At 35.8% G+C, this 24,199-nt stretch overlaps 1 protein-coding gene across 2 annotated transcripts; it reads right to left on the minus strand.

The window, feature by feature from the left end:
- On the minus strand, positions 1-24,199 carry LOC111805801 (uncharacterized). 2 transcript variants are annotated; one of them, XM_087128501.1, is made up of 23 exons: positions 24,121-24,187; positions 23,894-23,998; positions 23,336-23,715; positions 20,832-20,930; positions 20,175-20,326; positions 17,957-18,029; positions 17,672-17,794; positions 16,742-16,850; positions 15,899-15,978; positions 13,526-13,607; positions 11,027-11,166; positions 10,845-10,955; positions 10,538-10,654; positions 9,714-9,803; positions 6,790-6,843; positions 6,344-6,418; positions 4,947-5,022; positions 4,733-4,832; positions 3,429-3,498; positions 2,987-3,057; positions 2,494-2,603; positions 632-889; positions 1-561 (listed from the first exon to the last, which is right to left on the minus strand). In XM_087128501.1, the coding sequence occupies exons 3-23, from the start codon at positions 23,459-23,461 to the stop codon at positions 296-298; spliced, it is 2,382 nt and encodes a 793-aa protein (XP_086984627.1). In that variant the 5' UTR covers positions 23,462-23,715; positions 23,894-23,998; positions 24,121-24,187; the 3' UTR covers positions 1-295. The 2 variants fall into 2 exon arrangements, with proteins under 2 accessions (XP_086984627.1, XP_086984626.1); XM_087128500.1 differs by having other exon boundaries at positions 23,894-24,199.

A 24,199-nucleotide genomic window follows, 5' to 3' on the forward strand; every position in this document is an offset into this window, starting at 1 on the left:
TCAAATAGAAGGTTTCCGACAGTCCACTAAAAAGAATAAAGTTCCTTACATCATGAACATGTCTCCCTATGGGATCAGACCAATTCAAGATCATATTCATTGCACAAGAACAAAAGAAAAATGAAAAAAAAGGGAAAGAAAGATGCAGTATAAAGAATTCTATTATAGATCAAACTATGTATGAAATCGAGGTTAAGATACAACTCAAGGAGGCAATGACTATTAAACAATGGAAAGTAAAAACTGCAGGCAACTTCAATCTTCAAATCATTCTTTTGGTTTATACTATATGCAATCACATACCAGTCGACGATGTCCGATTTATCCGTTGTGCCCCTAACTTTGGAGCTGCTGGTTTGCTTCCTCTCCCCCTACCAGCTGACAATGGCTTGGCTCGAGTCATTGGTGCAGGAGCAGCAATGGCAGCCCAAGGGTCATCATCATCAACAGTTCCACTTGCTTTTAAGTTCAATGGTTTCGAGACAGTTCTTGGAGCAGGGGCGGCTATGGAACCCCATAGATCATCGTCATCTTTAGCTGGCCTGGCTGTACTTCTTGAACCTGAAAGAACCGAAACGAGTTATTATATGCCATCGAGCAGTACCTAGAAAGCTAAATGAATTGGCATTACTTGGTGGTTTTGTTTGTGCAGGTTGAGATACAGGTCGTTTTTGAGCAGCTTGAATGTTTGCAAGAGCTGGAGACGGCTTTGGCTCCTCCAGAGGTTCTAACTCATCCCATCCGTCCTTTTCAGTTTCATCTTCATCATGAATTCCATTTTCAACTTCTCCCCAACCGTCGGTAGATGTTGGCGATTCAGTCGCGTGGCTTTCAGTTAAATCAAAGCTCGAGCTTACCCTTACAGGTGCCATAGTTGGAGCATTTTCAACTGGAAGAAACATGAAAATAATAAAGTTGATGGTAAAATGAATATGCTAAATTTTGAAAGGGTAATAAGATCATTGATAACTGCTTCAACTAAAAGATAATGAAAGGAGAAAAAACTGATATCGTAACTTACTAGGCTCCAAAGTCATTTAACTATTTGATATCAATGAAGTCGACTTTTTAAGTAGACAAATGTGAGGGCAAATGTTTGAACATCTAATGTCAAAAAAGTAGATACTATAATAGCCCCAAGTTTACCACTAGCAGATATTGTCCTCTTTGGGCTTCCCCTCAAGGTTTTTAAAACGCATCTGCTAGGGAGATGTTTCCATACCGTAATAAAGAATGTTTCGTTCTCCTCCCCAACCGATGTGGGATCTCACAATCCACCCCCTTCGGGGCCCAGCGTCCTTGCTGGCACATCGCCTTGTGTCACCCCCCTTCCAAACTCAACCTCCTCGCTGGCACATCGCCCGGTATCTAGCTCTGATACCATTTGTAATAGCTCAAGCCCACTGCCAGCAGATATTGTCCTCTTTGGGTTTTCCCTTTCGGGCTTCCCTTCAAGGTTTTTAAAACGCGTCTGTTAGAGAGAAGTTTCTACACTCTTATAAAAAATGTTTCGTTCTCCTCCCTAACCGATGAGGGATCTCGCAGATACCTTAACCACTAAACCACTAAGATGCTCATGTTGGCTATGAAATGCAATATCCTGTTAAATTCATAAATACACTATGAAATACATATCAATGCTATTAGCATATGCAGTCATTACTGAACTGTATTTTCTACCACTTCTCAAGGTGTAAGATGATTACAATATATACACATTACAATTTTTCCTCTTTTCTTAAAGAAAAAGAGCATCGACAAAGACAGGAATAAATTATGTATATTGAGTTCAACATATATGGGGTGGGAATTCGAACTTCCAACCTTCTAGTTGATTATATATGCCTAAACCGGTTGAAGTATTTCTAATATACATTTTATTTGCTACTAATATAAACATGAGTAAAATGCTAAATATTTTTGAATTCGGATGTAGTCGAAATGTGTTTGTATCCCATTTGTATTTAGTAACAAATAAAAATATATAAGACATTAATGAATTCAGTTGCATACAAACAAATAATCGAAAAAGATGCAATATCACAGGGAAATCTAAAAGTAGTTGAAAGTAATGATCCATTGTCCTAAAAGTAGAGTTAGAAACACATTAAATAATTAGAATTTTTGTGCTTCATGATCATGAAATAACTGGACTCTCGAGAATAACAAAGTCATAATTCCACTCTCAAAAGTAGGTAATTTTCTTTCCCTAGTCCTACAATGAACGGTAAAAAACTTGTCAAGCACATTCTGGCTATGACCGAGATTCAAATGAAATCAAGAGAAAAAAATTCAATAGAGTACACCAATATGTCAGCCTATTTTATGACAAGCGAAAGCTCCCATTTTGTATTATCAAAAAAGAAGAGAGACAAAAAGACCACCACTCTATCAAATATCCGTCACCAATCACCAAAAACAGATATTAGCATGGCAGAGGAGTATTAAAGAAGTCTGCATAATTTCAAAAAAAATTCTCGAAATATAATGTACCTGAGATGGAATCTGAACTTGTAGCAGCTAAAGGTGCATTAGAGCTTACAGGAGCGCTAGAAGCATGTTCAGAGGGTTTTCCTTTTAGAGTTAAAGAGCTCATAGCCCATCTGCATATAAATATGAGACACATTTAACAGTATATCTATGCCCCATTTTACTTCATTAGCTTGTTAAATACAATAGATAGACAATAACAGTACAAAAATATTCTATTTAGAACCAAATTTTTTTCATTTGTGATACATCGATACAAGAAACTTTGGACAGGAAATCCAAAAATAACATAAAGATACCCATATCAAAATGACTTAGCCTTTTGCTCCACCCACCACATCAGATATCCGAAAAAAAGACAAATAATTATACTCATCTTATATTGTAAACAAAACTGTAATCCAGTAAATTCAAAAGATTTTGATGGGGGGGGGGGGGGGGGGGGGGGGGGGGGGTTGATTGAGATGGCGCGGACAAAATATATAAGCTAACTCACCCAAGCAAACTAGCATTTCCTGGTAGAGACGGGATATTCAGACCTGCAGCAGTTGTATCTCCTGAAATTTCCTGGAGTAAGCCATAAGAGACATGTCAAAATCACACATTCTCTAATTAGAAGGCTGACCAGCTTTTGATTAAAACGGAACCCTAATTTTTCCTTTTCCAGGATGAGGCAAGCTATGGTATTCTTCTTCAATATCAAGACAGAAAAAGTACAGGAATTTGTGGGTGCACGAGAGAGAGAAAATTGTGGGTTAACAAAACAAAAAGACACCTGCTGTATCTCATAGCAGTAACTCAACTGGTTCTCCAAACATGATTGAGCAAATATATGGAAGCTATTGGCATCAAAATATCTATTCCCAGGAATTTAAAATCTCAAGTAACAGGATTATCAAAGCATTTGCGATCATGAACTAAACGTGCATTTAATGTACCTTCTCATTGTTTTGCTTTAATAACTGTAAGAACTGATCAACTGCTTGAAAGGACTTCGATCGAACATCACTATCAACCAGAGAAGTGATGGAACAAAAGGCATTAATGCATACATACAGATATGAGATAACTGACGTATAATGATAATATTTCAGACATCCGAGTAACTACTAGATAGTATACTTAAAGTTGATAACCAAATGAAAATATTTATTCCACATTCAAAGTCAGGACACAGATAAAATTAACTAATACCGCAACTTCGTGGGACAAGTAAGAACTGCGAATGTATTGTACAATAATACACATTATTAGGATATCCATCTGTCATCTCACTTTTCTCCACTACATAAGCTATCTACCATGCCATGCTATATAATGTATAACAAGTCAGAAGGGGGAAAACATTTCCACAGCCTGTTGGAGTAACAAAGAAGTATAAACAAAAAGCCTAATAAAGTTGAAGTAATTGCTTGATTTTATCCTTGACGGTTTACAGTCCAGTGTACTGAAATTCCATATGTTCTGAAATTCTATTTCCAGCAAGATTTCAAGTTGAAGTTAATGTTTAGGGAGAAACTTGGAAGTACTAGTGCTATTTTGTAGAGAAAGTAGGCCTTTATTATAAGAATCCAAATTTCCAACTTTTTGATTAAATTCATGAGAAGTCAAGTAAAGATCTTTGCATCACGCGGTCTCTCATCATCATCATGACTGACTGCTCAGCTTGTCTAGAGGTCTAAGTTCAGGCTTTACAATAAGTAGAGACAAGATCCCCCTCCCTTAAACTACGAACAATGATGATATTATCCTATTCCCCTTGGCTGATTAATAAAAAGTGGTTAATTAAGTTATAGTGGTCAATGTAATGTTAAATGTACCACAGTTTTGGGCATTCACTGTGCTGTTCAAGAAGTTGAAAATGTGACTTCCATCAAGTTCAATACCTCTCTTATTTGAAGTTTGAGGCTCATTCTTGACAAACATTTAGAACAAAAATGACTCCACATTTGCTTTGGAGATTTACTAAAGAAAAAAATTCTCATTATGATTTTGGAGGTTTTGTTGCATCCTCCCTTTCAAGACAAAGCAAGCCTTAGTCATTTTTTGCTGTCTTGTAGAGGGGTTGAAAGATCCCGAAAACAAAAACTCTATGAAAAAGATCGTTGTTATTTGTTAGTAAATATCGCAATGCTAAGCGTTGACATAACCAACACAAGGCATGTAAAAGCACAAGATATCTCAAGAAGATGTGCATTGTTCATAATGCACAGTATTGAAAATGTGGAACATCATAACAAACCTGTCGGGATCTATGGTAAGCACAACAACATTAGGAAGAATCCTAGTGGCAATTTCTGTACTGTCATAATATCCACTCGTTGCACATAGTGCCATGATGCCTGTCATGGTAAAGTTGAAAGATAAGATGGGCAACTGCATTGGTTCTTCAACTGAGACACTAGGGTGGACATAATATAGAAAACATAGAAGTAAAAGAGACAACAGCTCTTTACCTGCACCACGGGCTGGGGAAAATGTGTCACGCAGTGCACGGACAGTGAAAGCATTAATTAAAACTCTCTTCCTTGTCTGCATTCAGATTTGAACTCAATCAGATTTTATTTCGTACATTTTAAATACCAAGAAACACTAGTACATCACCAAACATCATTGTAAGAAAAAAAAAATATAACTAAAAGTTGAGCACTTCAACAAGATTGTTGACTGATGGTTGCGAGTGAATCAGCAGGCAACTGTACAGAGATACTCCCACCTTTTTATTTAATAAGAGACATATATCCATTAGACAAAAGTAAGGGATAAATAACTTAGGGACGTTTAGTTGAAGATTTTATTTATGATGCCTGTACAAAGGATGTCTAGAAATAGAATATTTGGGGATCAAATAACTGTATTTGGTGTTACATTCGGAATGTTATCCAAATGTATTTTCAACATTTTAATACATTATTACATTATTACATTATTTTTCTTTGATTTAACTTTTATTTTCATTAATACGTGTAAATAAATAATATGCCTTAAATTTTAGTTTTTGAGTTTATTTAGCAGTCAATACTAATAATTATTCTCAAATAAAAGATTTTAATAAAATTGTAAATAATTAGTACAATAATTGAATTGAAAAATTAATTATAAATGTCATATTTCAAAAAATAAATATAATTAATTTATTTCACTCATTCCGACCCCTTTATAAACCGTTTGAAAATGATTGATAGACTATTTTTTTTTTATCAATAAAAAAAATAGTGAAAAACAAATCCAAAAACCACACACAGAACACAAATAATTGAGAAAAGAAAATAAACTAAAAGAGTTATTAAAAAAAAAACAATAATAAACCTAAATAATCGAAAAAATTAAAAAATCATATTTAAAAAACAACAAAGACAATAAAAGAAGAATTAAAAAATGGAAGTTCGAAAAAGAAATAAATAATTGGAAGAAGAAAAAATATAAAATAAACAAGAACAAAAATAAAATAAAACAAAATAAAAAAACAAAGGAAACAAAGGATGGGTTTTATTTTTGCACGAGTTTAGGTTCACATAAAAACCCCACCTTTTTTATTCTGGGAAAAGACTTTTCCCGAGCAAAATTTTAAAACCCTCCCCAAAACATGGGTTTATAAAACTCTCCCTATTTCCCCCTCTTTTTCCATCCCAAAACCTTTAAGAGCTCCTCTCCGAACCCTGGGAGATAGTTGCCCATTATACGAAACAAACGCCCCCTTAGGGGCAGGAAGAAGAGAACCCCTCCCGCAATGGGCCAATTACAAAAAATTTGACCAATTATTGTGCATCAACGCAATTGGATAATTACAATAGAATCAACTATAACTATGATCCCACCAAGAGGCAACAAGCACTTTAACAGAGATACTCACCCCTTCATTTAAGTAACCTGCAATGTTCCCAAGTAATATGGTCGTATTTGTTCGGATTGCTGGTTCTTCGTCGACCTGTAGGACTCAGTAATGATCCCAGTAAGTAATAAAACAATAAACAAAGGGATATACAATACTTGAGTGGCAGGAGAGTGAAACCTCCAATTTGGTTGATGTAAGCTGGGAGAAAGCTGAGCCTATTTAGTAGATTTAATTATACTGGAAATAAAAGAAACATGTGGAGGGAAAGGGATGAAGATAGGGAAGTTGTATAGGATATTTGATTAATTAGTTGTTTTTTGGCCTGTATCTATATTTTCCATTTTAATGTAAAGGGTTCTTTGGGACCTATCATCAAGCAAAATAGATGTATGCACATACGCTAAAAAAATAAAGAGGCAGAAGAAGAAAAACCCGATTGAAGAAACAAATGGCAAAAGCAGTACCTGTAACTTCGAAAGATGCTTCAATAATGACCCAGAAATAGTGCGTTGAGAAAGCTGCCATACCAATTCAGATCATCTCAAAACTCGATCGTGAATAACACGAATTAAGACAATGCTTTATCGAAACGAGAATGAACAGAAAAAAAAAAAAGAAAAAAAAAAAGAAAACAAGAAGAGCTAAAATATTAATGTCGTCTGATGATTCAAGATGACAGAAAGACAGCAAGTGTTCACATCTAAGTACTCAACTCAAGAAATACCCTTCGGCCAAAGAAAAAAAAGGACACAATGATGAATACACAAGAAGATACGAAGAATAACGATCTATGAAAATTTTACTTTCAGCAGAAGGCCAGTTAAAGTTCACCTGTCACAACTCTCGGTTTTCTGTATTCTTTTGAGAAGAGAAATAAACTTGATTAATGAATGAAATAAGGGGGATAAACACCAAAAAAACCTAAAGGTGGATTACATGAAGGGTCTCCAACTAAAAATCAAAGATGATAAACTATAATTGCCAAAAGGGTGTTGATATTTACACCAATAGGAAGCATGAAAAAGAATTAAATCCAAGAAACCATCAAAAGCAGAGAAAGTGTCCCCAAAGATTCACATTCTTTTTGACCCAAAGAAATAAAAGAAAAACTCTATTTATAGCAAGCCACAATAACTTCTTTGCACCATAAAAAACAAGGAGGTGCAGTCAACGATTACAAAATGAAGATTGATCTCCCTACTTTCCATGCGGAGATAACTCATCTCCCCTTGAGTATGTTCTTTCTTTAATCGAAAGTTGACTTGGAGGTGTTTCATGATAGGACCAAGAATGTGAAAAAAAAAAGGAAAAAAATAGAAAAGAACGGCTAAATGAATATTCTGGACAAGTGCATGGATAAGTTGGTTGCATTAAAAATAAGAGAGGAGGCCTCACCCTTGTGGGATCAACTTCAGGTAAATGCACAAGAGTGGGAAGACGACCAATTTGAAGTTGGCAACTAAAAAAAGCTATGATTGACTGACGAAGGGTAGATTCTAGTCCACCAACAATGAGCAATTGTTAGACCACTAATACCAACGTTGTCATAAAGGAAACCATTGTATGGCTCGCCTAAGTTCTAGAACTAATCTTGATGAAGTGAAAATCATCCAAATGAAAGATTTGTTGGAACCATCCTGTGGCTTAGGGTGATTGCTAGAATTTACAGTTCATACCCTTTTGATTGGGTCTCAGCTTGGGATTTTAAAGGCATATCTAAGATCCCTTGGAAAGCTTTTTCTTCGGGGTATTTGTTCTTCTCAGGCTTTGTGAAATGTTCGATCCGAGATGGATCCAATACTTTCTTCTAGAAGGATTGTTAGGTGGGTAATTCTCCTTTTGCTTCCCCTTCCCCCACCTTACAATTTGTTGTCCTTGAAAGAGTGTTGAATGACTTTTGTCTTTTCTTCCCAGGGGCTTTCTTCACCAATTTGGGCTTACACGGTCTTTGTCGAACAGGGAGCCAGTGGCCATTGCTTCTATACTTACCTTGCTGAACTCAGTTTGCTTGCATCCACAGGACAGGGATATGCACTTGACCCTTCGAAGGGTTTTTTCGTGTAGATCTTTCTTTCCTCTTCTGTGCAACTCTACTTTCCCTCATTCTCCTTTATTCGCCTCCTTATGCCAGGTTAAAGTTCCCATGAAGGTGCCTTTCTTTGGTTGGCAGGTTTTGCTTGATAGAGTTAATACCATGGATCATATCATTAGACATTATCCCTTCTTTTTGGGATAGTGGCGTGCTCTCTGTGAAGCTAATGCAATGGATTGGACCGCATTCTTTGGAGCCATCTCAATGCCTTCTCCATTTTCCGAGACGTATTATGTGGCATTTTTCTTTCTTTGTTGTTATTTGGAGGTTGTGGTTGGAAAAACAGGTAACTTTCAGGGACTTGAGAGATCTGTGGTCCTTCGTTATGTTAATTGCCTTCCTGTGAGCCTCAGTGGCTAATTCTTTTTGTTCTTACTCTCTTGGTTTGGTCCTTCTAAATATAACCCCTTTTTTGTATATTTTTTTTGGGTTGACGGTCAACTTGTTGTACTGGTTTTTTTTAATGCCTTTTTGTATTCTTTCATTTATTGTTAGTGAGGCCATCTTAATTCCTTCCAATTCTGAATCGATGCTACAGACACTAACATCTGAATAATCACTAAAATCCAAAATTTCCTCATCTTTAGCACCTTTAATTGCATCTACATTAGTTGAATTGACAATAGCATTTGAAAAGGGACAAAATTCCTTTCATGGGAAAAGGGATGGAATTCCTTATCTTTAGAAAACCCAAGAGATGTGAACTCAAACCAACGTTATTGGCGGAAGGTGCAACCAACTTTGAATCAACTATGACACTTGTTTACTTATAAATTATATGCTTTACACCACTCAAGCTCGAGTTTCCTTTTCAACCTAGACACCAGGGCTCCAAAGAGGTACAGAGCTTAGTATGACTTGCACATGGTCTTTTAACAAAGAAAGTAATGATAGAACATGTCAAAAGAACTTTGCATATGTTGTACAACATTCTGCTGGTTTTGTGCAGTTTTACGGAGTATTTGGCATGATCGAAACAATAGAACTTTCATAGGTTTGAGAATTCTAGGGGGAAAGTTTGGCGCTTACTATTGGATCAAATACCTCTCATGAGGCCTAGGAGTTCAAGGATTTTTTTTGGCGCCTCTTTTTCCTCAATGAAAGTGTGGATCCTTATCAAAAAGAAAAGAGAAACCTTGTCCCTGGCATAGGTACACATTGTCCATGTTGGGTTGTTTCTTTGGTTTGATTGCTTATTTCTAAAGTCTTGAGTTACTTACCAAAAATAAAAAGTTATAATCATCTCAAAATATCATTGGAAAACATTAAGAATAATAATAAATGATATATGCATACCTTGGGAGCCAGAACAAGCATGGATTTAAGAGTTAATTCACGAAGAAAAGCAGATGTGTCAGAGAACCCGGTGGCAATATGAGGATAGACCTACGTAAAACAAGGTGAGATTATAACATGTGCAGATGAAAGATACCATGCCATTGTTTTTCACAACTGGTCAAATTCAGAAATATAAACTACAGTATCCAACCCCCCTGCGTCATATAAGCATCCAATCATCCCTTATTGCAGCATTCATTATGTGAGAGAAGGTGCACATAATCATGCGTTAATTTATACTGTATGCATACGGATATATAGTAATGTGTGAAAATGATCAAAGATATAAAATAAGCGGATTAAATTTCCTCCAAGTCAAAGGACTTACAAAAGATCTCTAATTGATTTAAAAAAATTAAAGAGTTCTTACAAAATTCTAGTAACATCTAACAATTAGTCAATTGGTAATTTCAAAAACAACCCCATCAAAAATGACTTGGAAAACTATTCACCTTATTGTCAAAAACTCTTCTGCTCATGCCTAACCAATTACCCGAAAAAAAAAAGAAAGAGAGAGAGGATTGCACCCCTATAATAAATCTTAGCTTTGTTCTTGAAATCCAGCCGAAGTGTAAATATATTTTCAATTGGTGGTGGAAATAATCATCGGATACTAATTTGACTTATCCGACATCATTTTCTCCTCGCCAACATAAACTAGTTTCATTCTTCTTCTACTGATTTTTTTTTTTAATTATTTTTTAAATAAAAAACAAACTTTTCTTTGAAAGATGAACAGCCTCGATTACATATAGATGCAATAATTTTCACTGACTTCATACCTGTTCATCAACCGTTTGGGACGACAACGATTCTCCAAATTGATCAATATGTTGCAAGAGTCCAGTTCTGATAGCTCGATCATTAGAGGCAAATAGTTTCACAATCGTAGGTAGAAGCTAAACATCATAGTGGCCATATAAAAGTCAACAATTAGTAATAGGCCAGAACCAAATCCATGACAGATAAAAGTAATAGATCAAGCAAACAAAAACTTGAAAAAAAAATATATATAAAAAAAACTAACTAATATTTTAACATTGTTCGAACAGGATTATATCAACTAAAACATCGAGATATTGATATAACCTTTGCATTGAATTCTTCAGTTGAAAGCCAAGAACCCATTTTTAACAATGCAGTCAAGGCAGGGGCAGCAGCTGAACCAAATTCAAGGGCAGATGCTAATAAAGGAAGCAACTGTAGAATAACAAAAGAATGAGACATTTACGATGCACAACAAGAAAACAAATATTGTAATTGGAAGTCACCTTTTTCAGTACTATTTGACGAGGAAGTTGTTCAGCTAGAACGGGGAGCTTGCGGAAGAAAGTATCCTTTTCAACACTATCCTTTAGACTAAGAATTTCCATGAAGTGTATAGTGTCGACCAACTTATTTTGAAAATATTCTATCATCCATACAAAGCAAAATTAATCATCAAACGCAAAAGCAGATAATTAAAATGAAACAAACAACTGAAGGTAGAATAATAAAAAATGTAAATACAGAATGAAACTGAAAGGCAAATACCTTTCAGACGATGAGACAAGGGTGCAATAAAACGCACATGATGTAGAATAAAAAGTCTTAATACAAAAAGGAAACTGAAAAGTACAAGGAAAAGTGTGGGAGCGGGTTGATCTTGATTACATTTTTTGTTATTTTAATTACCTGAATAACTATTAGTTCGAAGCCCTTTTTATTATTTACTTTGGCAGTCTGTTAGTACTATGTTCTTTCTAATCATCAACTAGAAATCTGTGTTTCTCTTTAACAAAAGGAAGGAATCAGCACCCCCTTTTAGAGGGAAATAAAGCTTCCTTTCCACTCATCTCCGGAGCATTAGGTTTCCAATCACTACAAAGAGAACGAGGACATGGAAACAAATTTTTTGAAGGGCTTGATTTCAATAACTTTTTATTATATCATTTCATTTCCTATTGAAAAATGAAAAACCATTACATGTCTTGGTGGTTGACTGTGCAGGTATGCTGCTGTCTCATGCATCGTTTACACACCTCCTATCAGTGGCTTTAGTGTAGACAATGGAACCTTTCAACGTTCACCACTTGCAAATTGTTGTCAATGACACCATCTTCTTTCCCATCCATGAGAAAGGAGACAATTCTGATCCCTTCAATACCATCAAACTGTTGTTGGAAGAAGCTTTGGGCCTTAACATTAACCTCCACAGATATGAACATTTGGGTATAAAATGGCTCTAGGGATTTCCCAAAGAGGAAACAGCCTTATGGAGAATGGTTGTCAAAAGTAAATATGGTTTGGAAGCTCAAAACAACCTCCCTTCTAGTGGGGCATTGGAAAGGTCTGTACAACCCTAGCAAAGACTTTGAGAAGAAAGGAGACCATTCTGATCTCTTCAATACCATCAGGCTGCCGTCTGAAGAAACTTTGGGCCTTAATATTAACCTCCACAAATCTGAACTTCGGTTATAGAATGGCTGTAGAGATTTCTCGAAGAGGAAACAGCCTTAAGGAGATTGGTTAAAGTAAAACTCAGAACAACCTCCCATCTAGTGGCATTGGGAAGGTCTGTACACCTTGAAAGACTTTGAGAGGAAATCTTACTCTAACCTAGGTATAGGTGACAAAATTTCTTTTCAGAAAGATGGATGGTTTGACCCCCAGCCCCTCACCATCTCTTTTTAATATCCAGAACTTCTATTGCAAAAAGAGCATAGTACTACAATCTCTGAGGTCGAAGGTTCAAATCCCCTAACTCCCAATTGTTGTACTTAAAATAAGAAGAAAAATAAAGGCTTGGATCAGGAGATGTGGAATAGTATGAACAGTGCTTGGAATCTAAATTTGTGAACGAACCAGTTGGAATAGGAAATGAATGGCTGAAGGCTCATTACAATGCTGGAAGGTACGAAGGTGGCACTGAACAGTGATATTATCTCATGAGGTTTAGATAACTCTGGACAATTTTTGGTTAAATCAACCTTGCTAAGTCTTCATTCAGAAAATAAGATCATTGATCCCTTAGTCCATAAGGTTGTAAGCCCGGACTTTGGACCCTTCTTTGAATGTTATCTCTGTCGCTCATCCAAAAAATCATTACATATCATTTTTAGAAAATTTTAGGGAATTATTTGTACTTCTTTCAATAGTTTTTCCCTCTTCAAACAAATCATAATTTAAGTTTATATACTAAGCAACAATCTACTATCATAAAAAAAAAATTAAAAAATAGGTACTTAAAAAAACTGCAGACAAAAGTATTCAGAAAGCACGAGTGTTAAACATATGGAAATGAAAATAAGAAGTTTGAGAATGAGATGTTTGCGAAGAAGATAATAATTGTATGAAATGTGAAAGTGAGAAATATAAAATGAAAATTTTATTTTTATTTATTGGCTATTAAAGTCTAGTTATATATTTTTTTTAAAATTAAATTGAGTTTTAAAATATTTTGTTTAATAAATTGCTCATAATCTAAATTATTTTTTTCTAATTTAAAATTGCTAACTATATTAAGTTATTGATTTTCTTTAATGATAACTACGATGGATTTAGGATGCCAATATCCAATGCAATCATGGATTTTCTGATTTCCCCCATCCTTTATTGATGCATATCAAAAGCTCCCTAAAGAAAATTAGTGAATAATTTAAAGCTTTTTTCTATAGGCCTTTAATATCCCCAAGTAGCTATTTCCAAAGGGATTTTAATTAAGACCATAACAACGTATGGTGCATTCTGGTAATCCAAATATATAATTTCATGGTAATAAGAAAGCTCACCACTATTTTCTATAAGCTTGGATGTATTCAATCTGCGAGAAGGCATAGAGCTCAATAGCCGTTGATAATCTGGAAGTAACGACTGGCAGAAAACAAATCCACGAATGAAAACAAATCACTCAAGGTTCGAAAGCAATCAAATTAGATGCAAGTTAAGAAGTAACATGAATTTATACCACAAATCCCTCAATTCAAAAGCAATCAAATGAGATACAAGTTCTTATAAAAAAAAAATCCGAGGAAGTAATCTAAACATTCTAGAATAGTAGGTGGCTAATTGGATTGAGATACCACGAATTTATGTCTTTCCCTTGTTTCACCTAACTGACAGCAGTTAGCCAAGACATCACCCCCACGTCCCTCCTTTGTTCTAACAGATCCAGACCAATTCCACCACTTTCCCTTCTCACTTCAACACCGAGCACCAATCCTCATAGAGAATGGCTGGTGTATTATTGTGATTCCTCCTCCAACTATTAAGAAGAAAACGACAGCTAAAAGGAAAAAGATAAAACCAAAATGAGAGTTTAAAAAATCTGCAGCCCATTAACTATGATAAAATAGCCAAATTGGCTTTATTGAAGGGTTCATTTGTCCATCAATGAAGAATCTCATGGAACATTTGGGGTTCGGGCATCTGGAGAAAAATAGCTTTGATAACTACCACAATTCAGAAGCAAAATCCTTGTTTTGTCCTTATTCAAGAAACAAAAGGAAGTCAAATAATCAGAAACTTGATCAATTGGGTGGGCTTCTCTAGATTCAGAGGTGCTTCTGGTGGAATTCTAATCTTATGGAGTTAATCAAATATTTGTACGGAAGAAATTATTCAAGGCCAATTCTGTCTCTGTACATATTTTTTTGGCTGATGGTTTTTCTTTTTGGTAGTCTTTCATAACATTGGACCCTCGTGAAGAGCTTCGCAAGATGCCTTTGAGCAAGAACTACATGATTGACTGGCTTAGAAGGGGACCGGTGAATTCTTGGAGGCAATTTTAATTTCAATCGATGAACTTGGGAAAGGTCCCTTGGGCATCCGGCCACAAAATGTATGTGATTAATCAGTGGATGCAACCTATCAGCTCATGGACATCCCTTCAAAACTGTCGTTTCACATGATCAAGTTTTCAAGAAAATCTGGCTCTTCATCACTGGATAGATTTCTTGACTGCTTCACAAGTCATTTAAAATGGGATTCTTGGTGGTCACAAAGTCCTCTTAGCGGTCAGCCTGGTCACTGTTTTATGATGAAACTAAAAGGCTTGAAGATGGAGCTTATAAATTGGAATAAGTCTCAAAATACTTCTTCAGAGCAAATTTCTAGTCTTTCAACTCAATGGAAAGACTTGATATTAAGGACAATGGGCAGCTGGCTTTGGACCAAAAACCCGCTCGTTTAAGCATTCATGAGAAAATTGAAGACCATACAGAAATGGAATTAACACGTTGGCATCAAAGGAGAAAATTACAGTGGTTTAAAGAGGGCGATGACAACAAAAAATTCTTCCACCGACTTTTGGCAGCCTACAACCAAAAGACCTCTATTTCAGAACTAACTTCTAAAGGAGTAAGCTAAATTGAATGGAGTTTTTGGATTTTTATAACCATTTATACACAAAGAACACCAGTCCAAGGTTTCTCCCTACAAATCTAGATTGGTGCCCAATCAGTGGAAAACAAATAGCCTTTTTTGAGACTGTTTTTACGAGGATGAGGATTTACTTGCCGTAAGATCTTTGGGATCAACAAGACCAGATGGTACTGCTAATTTTTTAAAAACTCTAACACAATCAAAGAGGGCATTATGGTGATATTTCTTGATTTCTATGCTCAAGGTATCATTAATGTGACTTCAAAGGAGACCTATATTTATCTTATACTTACAAAGGTGGATGCCAAGACAGTTCATGACTTGCTCGAGTTCTTTCCGACCATTTAAAACAAGTACTTTCATCCACCATTGCTGAGAACCAAATGGCATTTGTTGCAGGTAGACAAATTCTTGATGCTTCTTTGATTGCAAATGAAATTATTGATTATTGGCAAACTGCCAACAAGCGTGGCTTGGTCATTAAACCTGATCTAGAGAAGATGGATTTTCGGTTTCTATCTAATGCCAATTACTCGATTTTGATAAATGGAAAGCCACGAGGTAAAATTATTCCAACTAGAGGCACCAGACAATTTTTTTCATCACAAATTTATGTTCATTAAAATAAGGACTGCTTCCGTAGTGTTTCCTCCTAAACATAAGAAAAAAATATTTAAAGCTAGTATACCATACAGTTGATTGTAGGAAGAAAAATATTACTGAGAAAAAGAAAAAGAGAAAAATCAACAACCCATGAAAAAATTTCAAATAAGAACAGAAACCTTGGGGATGGAAGCAGTATTTCGCAGCTCCTCTGTTTTGACTAACTTCAAACCAGAAAATATTTCATAGATGAGACAACCTATCAACCAAAATAAGGAAATACTATTGTAAGTGAAACTGTATGAACAATCTTAATGTTAGAAGGTGTGCGTATGATAATAGTGACGAAACAACTTCTACATTTGTCAGAACTAATTTTGTAGACTAAATGCCCCTACATTAGCCATAATGTTTCCATTTTACCTTTGCACTAGTTCATATAGATTTTTTCTGATGCCAAAGGATTGAAACTCAAAACTGCTATTTTTCACAAGGAATATGCCAAGTGATTAAGAAGCAAGTGCTTTGTGACACTAGTATAATAGAATATGCATCCTTGGAAGCCTTCAGATTGAAAAATATTGAAACAAGAACGTGACTCGCTTAGCAACCAGTCTTGTAGGTATAATGCCAGTACAAAATTTCAATATTCTCAGGAGAAAAAAAAAACATATTCAGAATAAACTTGTTGACCTTCTGATGCACTACTGGGAATTTTGTTCATACTCAAGCTGTCAATAATGAGAATCGAACCCATGTGCCCTTGGGTTGAGGGTGGGGCACCTGTTGGGATTTTGTCCATACTCCTAACCAAAGTTTGCTAGTTTGTACTTAAATGGTAAATTTTAAATCATCAAAGACTGTTCCCTTTAAAATGTACATTTTTTTGTTAATAACTTGAGCAAAAGGGGACACCAAACAGAGTAAGCTACTAGGTTACTAATGCACAACAGAATAATATATTCCAATGAATAAAACTAATAAAAATAAGCAACCCATCAGTAGGAACAATTCAGACTTACCCAAGCCCCAAGAATCAATGGCCCATGCAGGAGACTTTCTAATAACAGCCAAGTCAGACTTCACCAATTCCATCGGTTTATATTGCGATCCAATGAGCCAGGCATATTGCTGAAGAAAATACTCAAGTTACCAACACAGAAAATCCAAAATTGCAATGCAAAAAAGGCACCCAAAAGAAAGCAAAGGATAACTATTTTTATCTGCAGCAATTGGCACAATAAAAGATTTTCAAGGTTAAAATAGTTAGGACTGCTAAGCATAGAGTTAAAATCCCCACTCTTGTTGGTCTAGAAAGAGAGCCTTTTGAAATTTGGCCTTTCTTTTGCTTCCCAAGTGTTCTAGGTTGAATTTTTTCTGTAATCTATTTTTACATCACCAGTACGGGGAATATCTTATCCTCTGAACTTTACCATTATAATTGATGTACATCCTCTACAAATAACAGTTTTTGGTAACCAATTAAAAAGAAAATCTAAAGTAAACCACGTTACAACCTAAGTAACTAGAAACCAAAAGCAGAACAAAAATTTGCAACCGGATATCAACTGTGCAATGTAACACATCTTGCTTGAAATATTCACGCCACATTTACTTCGACAGAGGAAGAATCCGTTACAGATTGACTAGGACAGTGTCAATTAAACAGGCTTTACTTCTTTGAGGATGAGACCTCTAAGTAGCTTTCAATTTGACCGTCCACCATTTATAATATAAAATATCATCTAATAAAACTCAATGCCCAGTCCTTTAAGGTAACCCACAATTTAGGAGGTGTTTTAAACATCCACAATTAAGGAGGCTTTCAGTATTAATTTTCAACTTTTGCTACTTAAATCCAGCTCATAAATCTAACATCAGGAACACAATAGAAAAAGATAAGGAAAATTCCAAGCACAAAACTCAAGACTTCAAGAGAGGTTATTATTTACCAGCATTTGCCCACTTGAAGCTTCATTGTTCCCATCAAACTCAGATAGCACGTCAAAAGCGTGGAGCTTCCAATCCAAGGTTGGAGTTACAACAACACTGGCCATGCAAACATTACCATGAACCTGTTGGAAATATAGCTAGTTAAATAGTTGAAACTTGAAAGGGAACAGGGGAGGCTCGCTGGGGCAGAGCCAATTCGAAGGTTAGAAGGAAGAGATAGTCTATCCACATGATTAGAGTATTAAAATAATTAGGATCACAGCACAAGATATCAAAGTACTTACGAGTTTACAGTCGTTGTTTAAGAAGCTCACAGCTTTGGCAACCTGGTGTAGACCCCAAGCATAATACTCATCCCTGCCAATAATGGAAGTGCTCCAATGAAGAATGAATTTCTCACGAATGCTTTTTATTTAAATTTTCTTAGAAGAAACAAATTTTCATCAATTGAATAAAAAATTACAGTGACACCAGAAAAAACTCAATCCGAATCTAGAAAATACAAGATATCCAAAAAAACCCAACTAAAGACTATAAAAAAAAAAAAAAAAAAACAATGCAGCCCAAAACTTAGAACTGACAATCAGGTTAACCAAAGAACAAGTGAAGAATTCCATCCCTACCATACCTTAGAAGAAACGCAGCAAAGCCAACATATGAATAATCTTCAACATGGAACTTGATAAATACCAATGTTCAATCAAGATACTAATCAAACCTTTCTCAAAGTGATAACATAAAACTTCTGTGATGAAAGCCCATGGAAGAACAAAACTAACAAACAGCTCAAACCCACCATAAATATATTTAAACTATTTTGCATCAACTACCATAGAAAAAAACCGAGAAAGTATTTCTCATCTCATAAGAAGTATGGCCACGCACATAGAACATACATGATGATGACATGTTTCTAAAACCATTCAAACAGACTTTGAGCAACACATTAATTAAAGAAAAAATATACTTTTGGTTCCTAACGCTGGACACATTTGAGTTCCTAAGGTTTCAAGCTCACCATTTTTTTTTTTTTTTTTTTTTTTTGTATAAGAAAGAACTTCATTTATATATGAAAGTGGGGAGAGGGTGAAAGAAAGACACCAATCCAAATGAGATACAATAAACTTCCATTCGAGAAAAAAAACAAAAACAAAAACAAAAAAGAAGCTATAATAACAAAAGAGAGAATTCAATTTACATCAAGATAGAGCAAGGTATAGAAGATTATCAAAGAAGTTCACATAGGCCCTTTCCTTGTTTTCAAACTCAACATTCTTACCTCTGAAGTTTGGGATAATCTTCATTCTAGTCTCAATTATTAACATCCTCTCAACTGTTATTTATGTAGGGCTGACTCAGCATTTGTTATTAATATTGAGCTAACTAGACACTTTTTATAATTTTGAAGCTGAATTAGCTTCTTTTTTTTTTTTTTTTTTAAAAGAAGCATTTTCTCTCTCTTCCCCTCCCTCCCTCCCTTTCTCCTTCCTTCTCTTTTCTCCCTCTCCTTTTTTTCGTCTGGTGTTCACTGTCTGCCACTGATACCAACCATCACACTATGCCAACTATTACTACCACAATATTGCCGAAGTACTCCAAGAGCTGTGTTGCCAACATCTGTCAACCACCACGCCACTATCGCCTCTCTTTACTCCTCACATTCCTCTCATTGGCCTTTCTCCTTATAAATCTAAAAGTTACAGATATGAAACTTCTGTTACATCTAGAAATTTTATACAAAAAATTTGCCTCCCTCCTTTGAGATTCGAAAGTTTCAAATCTAGAACTTTTTTCAAATCCCAAAAGTTCCAGATTTGGAGGGAGACAAACGAGCGGGGGAGGGAGGAGGTGAGGAGAGAGTGAAATGACAGGCATGCTTGGGAGTGATTTTGAAATGGTTAAGATCACTTTTGTCATGTTCAAAAATGACTGTCAAACATGTCATCAATCAATCATTGATTTAATCATTAAAAATCATTTTTCATGCAATGAAAGTTGTCTTCAAAAGTGTAAAACTGATCGTTTAAATGATTATATAAAAACACCTTTAATAAACTACTTATAAACAAATCGTTTTCACTAAGATCACCACTTCTAAAATCACTTTCAAACATGCCCCAAGACTTCCCATCCTCCAATAGAGATCTCAGAGGGCTCCTTGAGCAAGAATTAGGCAATCTCATTTTGATGATGACAAATAGAAAAAACATTTCCGCAAATGATGTAATTCATGATATGAAAAATGCCCATCTTTTCCACATTTTAAACTTCTTATAAGTCTACAACTATATAATGCATCCGTTACCAGTGCATAAAATTAATGGCAGATCATTTTAGAAGCACGAGACAAAACTCTTTGGCTCTTTCATTATCATGTTACATAAAACAATGTATTTCTGAAAAATGAATGACACGACAGTACTAAAAAACATGTAACCAGCAATAACAAAAAATGCAAAAACCAAAATTGGAAAAAAGCTTCTGGTTGGATTTGGCTTATACCTTTGGGTACCTTCTAAACCCAATTCCTTGATCTTTTCAGACAATGGCATAACAGGCTCTGTAACCATATAAATCGTAACCTTGGAAGCAGAACCGTCAGTAGTTTCAGCCTCAGTACTGTGAAGAAAGGATAAAATATTTGGATGCCTAACCTGAATAAAATTGTAGATAAGATTATTAATGTCAATGGAATATCAATATGCCGACAGATAGTCTAGAAAAAATGCATAGTAGATTTAATGGATTAACCAAGAAAAGTTATCAATCCTCAGAATAAATGGAGGAAAATTAAGTAAAATTAGGAAGAGTAAATTATATGTTTTCAAAAAAAAAAAAAAAACTTTTGTCCCAAAAGACTAAAATCGCATGTCATTTTTGGTATAGAATACATTATCAATTAAAAATACATCAAAATCCACACAAACTAGAGTTGAAATGGCACGACAGTAGTCAAAATTATGAATACACACAAAATAATCTCATTTGTGTTAATTGAGTTCCTCTTGGGGGTGGGTTTTTTAATTCCCCTTGTATTCTTTTATTTGATTTCAATACAAGCTTAGCTTTTCATAAAAATAAAAAAATTTAAAAAAAAAACCCCAAAAATTATCTCATTTGTATGCATAAGATCCATAACAATAGTCGTTGGCAGCTTACAGTTCGCAGCCGTTTCACACCGTTGCGACCTGCAGCCAAATGTCCATCCTGTGCATTACTCCCTGAAAGCGAAAATATAGAGACTGGAGATCCATCATCCTGAAAGTGAAACAATTCTAACATCAATTTCACCTAATACAAAAATTTTAGAAGTTTATAGTAATTTCAGAAGATTATAGAGGTGACATAAAATATACATAAAATATAAAAGACGAACATAGAAGCCCAAACATTTCTGTAATCTAGACTTCAGGGACTGAAATCCTATATGCAACAACCAGATTTAGCAGCTAACTGCTTGACAAGGAAAACGTCCAACATACACCACAAGCAAGAGCTTTCAATTGAACAAAAGGGGGAAAAAAAGGCAAAAGTAGATACAAACATAATCTCTATAGATGTCATATAAACCAGGTACCAAACGATCTCTAATATTTATAGAATGAATGCCTATTAGAGAGGAGAATATGAGAATACAGCAAATCTCTTTTTGGACAAAAAATTGATATAAAACGAATAATTGCAAGCAAAAGGATAAGAAATCCTCTAACTAAAAAAAAGACTAAAAAGTTCCCCATTCAATATGCATGGAAGCAAATGTAAGCCCAAAATCTAAAAAGTTAACCCTCTTTGACCACCATAAAATTAAAAATAAGCACCTTACCCCAAAGATTGTTCTTTTCTACCTTTTTATCATGAAACTTCCTCAAGATTTCTCATTGAAACTCAGCAAAAACTCCCTGCTCCCAATCCTAAGAAAAGCAGGTTTGTAGTTCCCAAGCAGCTATTGGCTCACATCTAACTTGATAGCAAGCATGGTTGGAGGGTTCCATGTATCACGGTCATGCTTGTCCAAGGCATGTTGTCTATGACCACATGTCAGATGTCCCGGTCATGCTTGTCTAGGACGTGTCGTCCATGGCCATATGCCTGTTCTAAATCCCTTTTACATACTTTCATCTTAGGTAGGTCTTTACTATTTCATGTTGTGTCAATATGGGGGTGTATGACCATTCACCAAAATCATGTCTACCCCTGTCAGAGCTAAAATGCCACAAAATGTACTATAGGGGGATATGACTAGTTGTCTCTTCCTCCTACCCGGGTTATATGCTATCAAAGTCGTTGTTGTTGCCTAAACGCTTTTAGCTTATAATATTGCTTTCTTTCAAATTGTTTTCAACATATTTCCTCGCTCACGTTTTCCGAAACATTTATCTCAAACGTGACTCAAGGTTCGAGTATATGCCAACGTTGTTCGCGAAGTCCGAATTTCTCATGGCTGACTTGTTCACTGGGTTAGAACAAGTGTTGCACAATCGTTGTCCCGCTACTGCAAGAGTGCGATTGTGACAAGTGGTATCAAAGCCGAGTCGGGTCATTGAAAAGTAGTACACAACCATGTCCGCTGCAAAACAATTGGGCAAATCTCAAGCTAACCGATTAGCTGGAATCGAAGATCAATTACTCTGCATGAGTGAAGTTCTTGATCGAATGGGGCTTTTGGATTCTCGCATGAATGAGATTGCCACTAAAGCCGACAGGATTGATGAGATGGCAGGTCGCCTTGAGGCAATGCCTATCCCCGAATTAATGACTAGGGTCGAAGTCCTAGAAGACAGAGCCACAACTGCTGGTGGCTTCGAGCATAGAGATAGCTGACGGGCTTTGTTGCCCGAATGGAAGAACACATCTAGAGCTTAGACAATGCCCAACAAGCAATCGTTCACATGGTTTCAAATTTGTCTGACCTCAACAATCCTAAAGCTACTACTTGAAAATCTCCGCGTTGTCACAAAAATATGAGAACCTCCATAAGAACTCATTACTTTCTTCTTATAACTTTTAGAACTTAAAAGACACAATTGTATAACCTATAGAACAAATTCTATTCAAATAAGTTCATACCCACTATCCACTCCCTTCTCTAAAAGGCTTTAATGTTCGGATCTGATAGAAGCTATCCACCACCAACAGTAGGTCATTATTTTACCAAGACCGTCTTATTTAAAAATTTCTTATATAGGAAGTAATTATAGTATAGGAAATAATTATAGGGCACTTTGTAATTAACTAACGTGTTTCAGTTACCAAACAGGAAGAAAAAAGGGAAGAAGAAGAAGAAGAGTTTTGTAACATTAGGTAATGCTAGCATTGTTTCATCTCAACGTACAAAAATTTTGAGAGTTCATTACCTTACTTCATAAGGAACAAAGGTGGGAAAAGTTGGGCAGTAAAAACCAAAACACAACAAACTCAGAGTTGTCAAATTTAAAGCAATTCAAATTCACCCCATAAATTGGCTGCCACACACCACCGACCAAAACAGTAAGAAGCCAACTAAGTAAAGGATGGGCAATTTCCCAACTACAGGATCAAGGCTCGTCAATTCTAAAATTCAGTACAAATCACTTAGAATTATACAAACCACAATTCAGCAATCCGCAATGCCACAGTTAGATCATGTTCATTACCCAAGCGACTACTTGACGGTTAAAACATACCTTGGAGGTACCCCGAAAGTGAGTCCATGAGCCCCAGGCTGATGGGTACGGATCGCCGATGTTGTAGGGTAGATCTTTGAGCCCAGTCCCAGATCCACCCACCACTCCCTTCAAGAACTTAAACATCTTCGATTTTTTCTTCTTCCTCCTCCTCCTTCAACAAATGGAAAGAAGAGGGAGCCCTGCCTGATTAGAATGATGCAGTCCGCTACGTGGGTAGATTTCAGTAGCTATTTATGGGTCCAAATGCACTCAGTGGTCCAATAGCGCCAGCTTCTAAACTCGACTTTTCTCGAATCACACAATGTTCTTCCAAATCAGACACGAATTTCCTTAAACCCTGATTGAAATCTCGAACTCCCTTTTTCCTCCTGCGCCCCCTGTGACAGAATTAACAACCATAATTTCACTACATCACAAAAAAAAAAAAAAAAAAAAAAGGAAGATAGAGAAGTAGAGATTTACAGCTACATCACAGGTACTTTTCACACATCCAATCGGCCTTCAACTCGAGATTAAAAAAAATACAGAAACAGATAAAAATGAAAATTCACTAACCAAAAGCAATTGCCACAACTTCCGTGTATCTCCGCGGCTATCCCCTCCCTGTGTTGAAATTTCACGAACTTTCAAAACTGTTCCTCCCTCAGAGCTTCGAAACTGCTGAAATTTCAAAACATAAAGAGGGGGAGAGAATTAGAGAGGCAGAGGAGGATGAAGAAGAACTTAAAAAACGAGCGAATCGATCTGACGTCCGTCGCCGGATCCGGTATGGAAGATGAAACCTGGAGGAGCAGAAGTGAAAGACTCGCCCAACGGGACCGTTGAGTCAATTCTTTTTCTACCCTCTATTTTCTCCACTAA

This window comes from Cucurbita pepo, chromosome 11, assembly GCF_057944985.1.
Source record: "Cucurbita pepo subsp. pepo isolate OVF chromosome 11, ASM5794498v1, whole genome shotgun sequence".
NCBI classification, from domain to species: Eukaryota; Viridiplantae; Streptophyta; class Magnoliopsida; order Cucurbitales; family Cucurbitaceae; genus Cucurbita; species Cucurbita pepo.

Bases quoted from the DNA above. Each gene is read 5' to 3' on its own strand.
- LOC111805801 (XM_087128500.1), bottom strand. From the start codon at position 23,461: ATGTTTAAGTTCTTGAAGGGAGTGGTGGGTGGATCTGGGACTGGGCTC. The intron at 20,931-23,335 runs GTATGTTTTAAC...TTTCACTTTCAG, and splicing joins ACTTTCGGGGTACCTCCAAG to GATGATGGATCTCCAGTCTC. The intron at 15,979-16,741 runs GTAAGTCTGAAT...TTTGGTTGATAG, and splicing joins CATTGATTCTTGGGGCTTGG to GTTGTCTCATCTATGAAATA.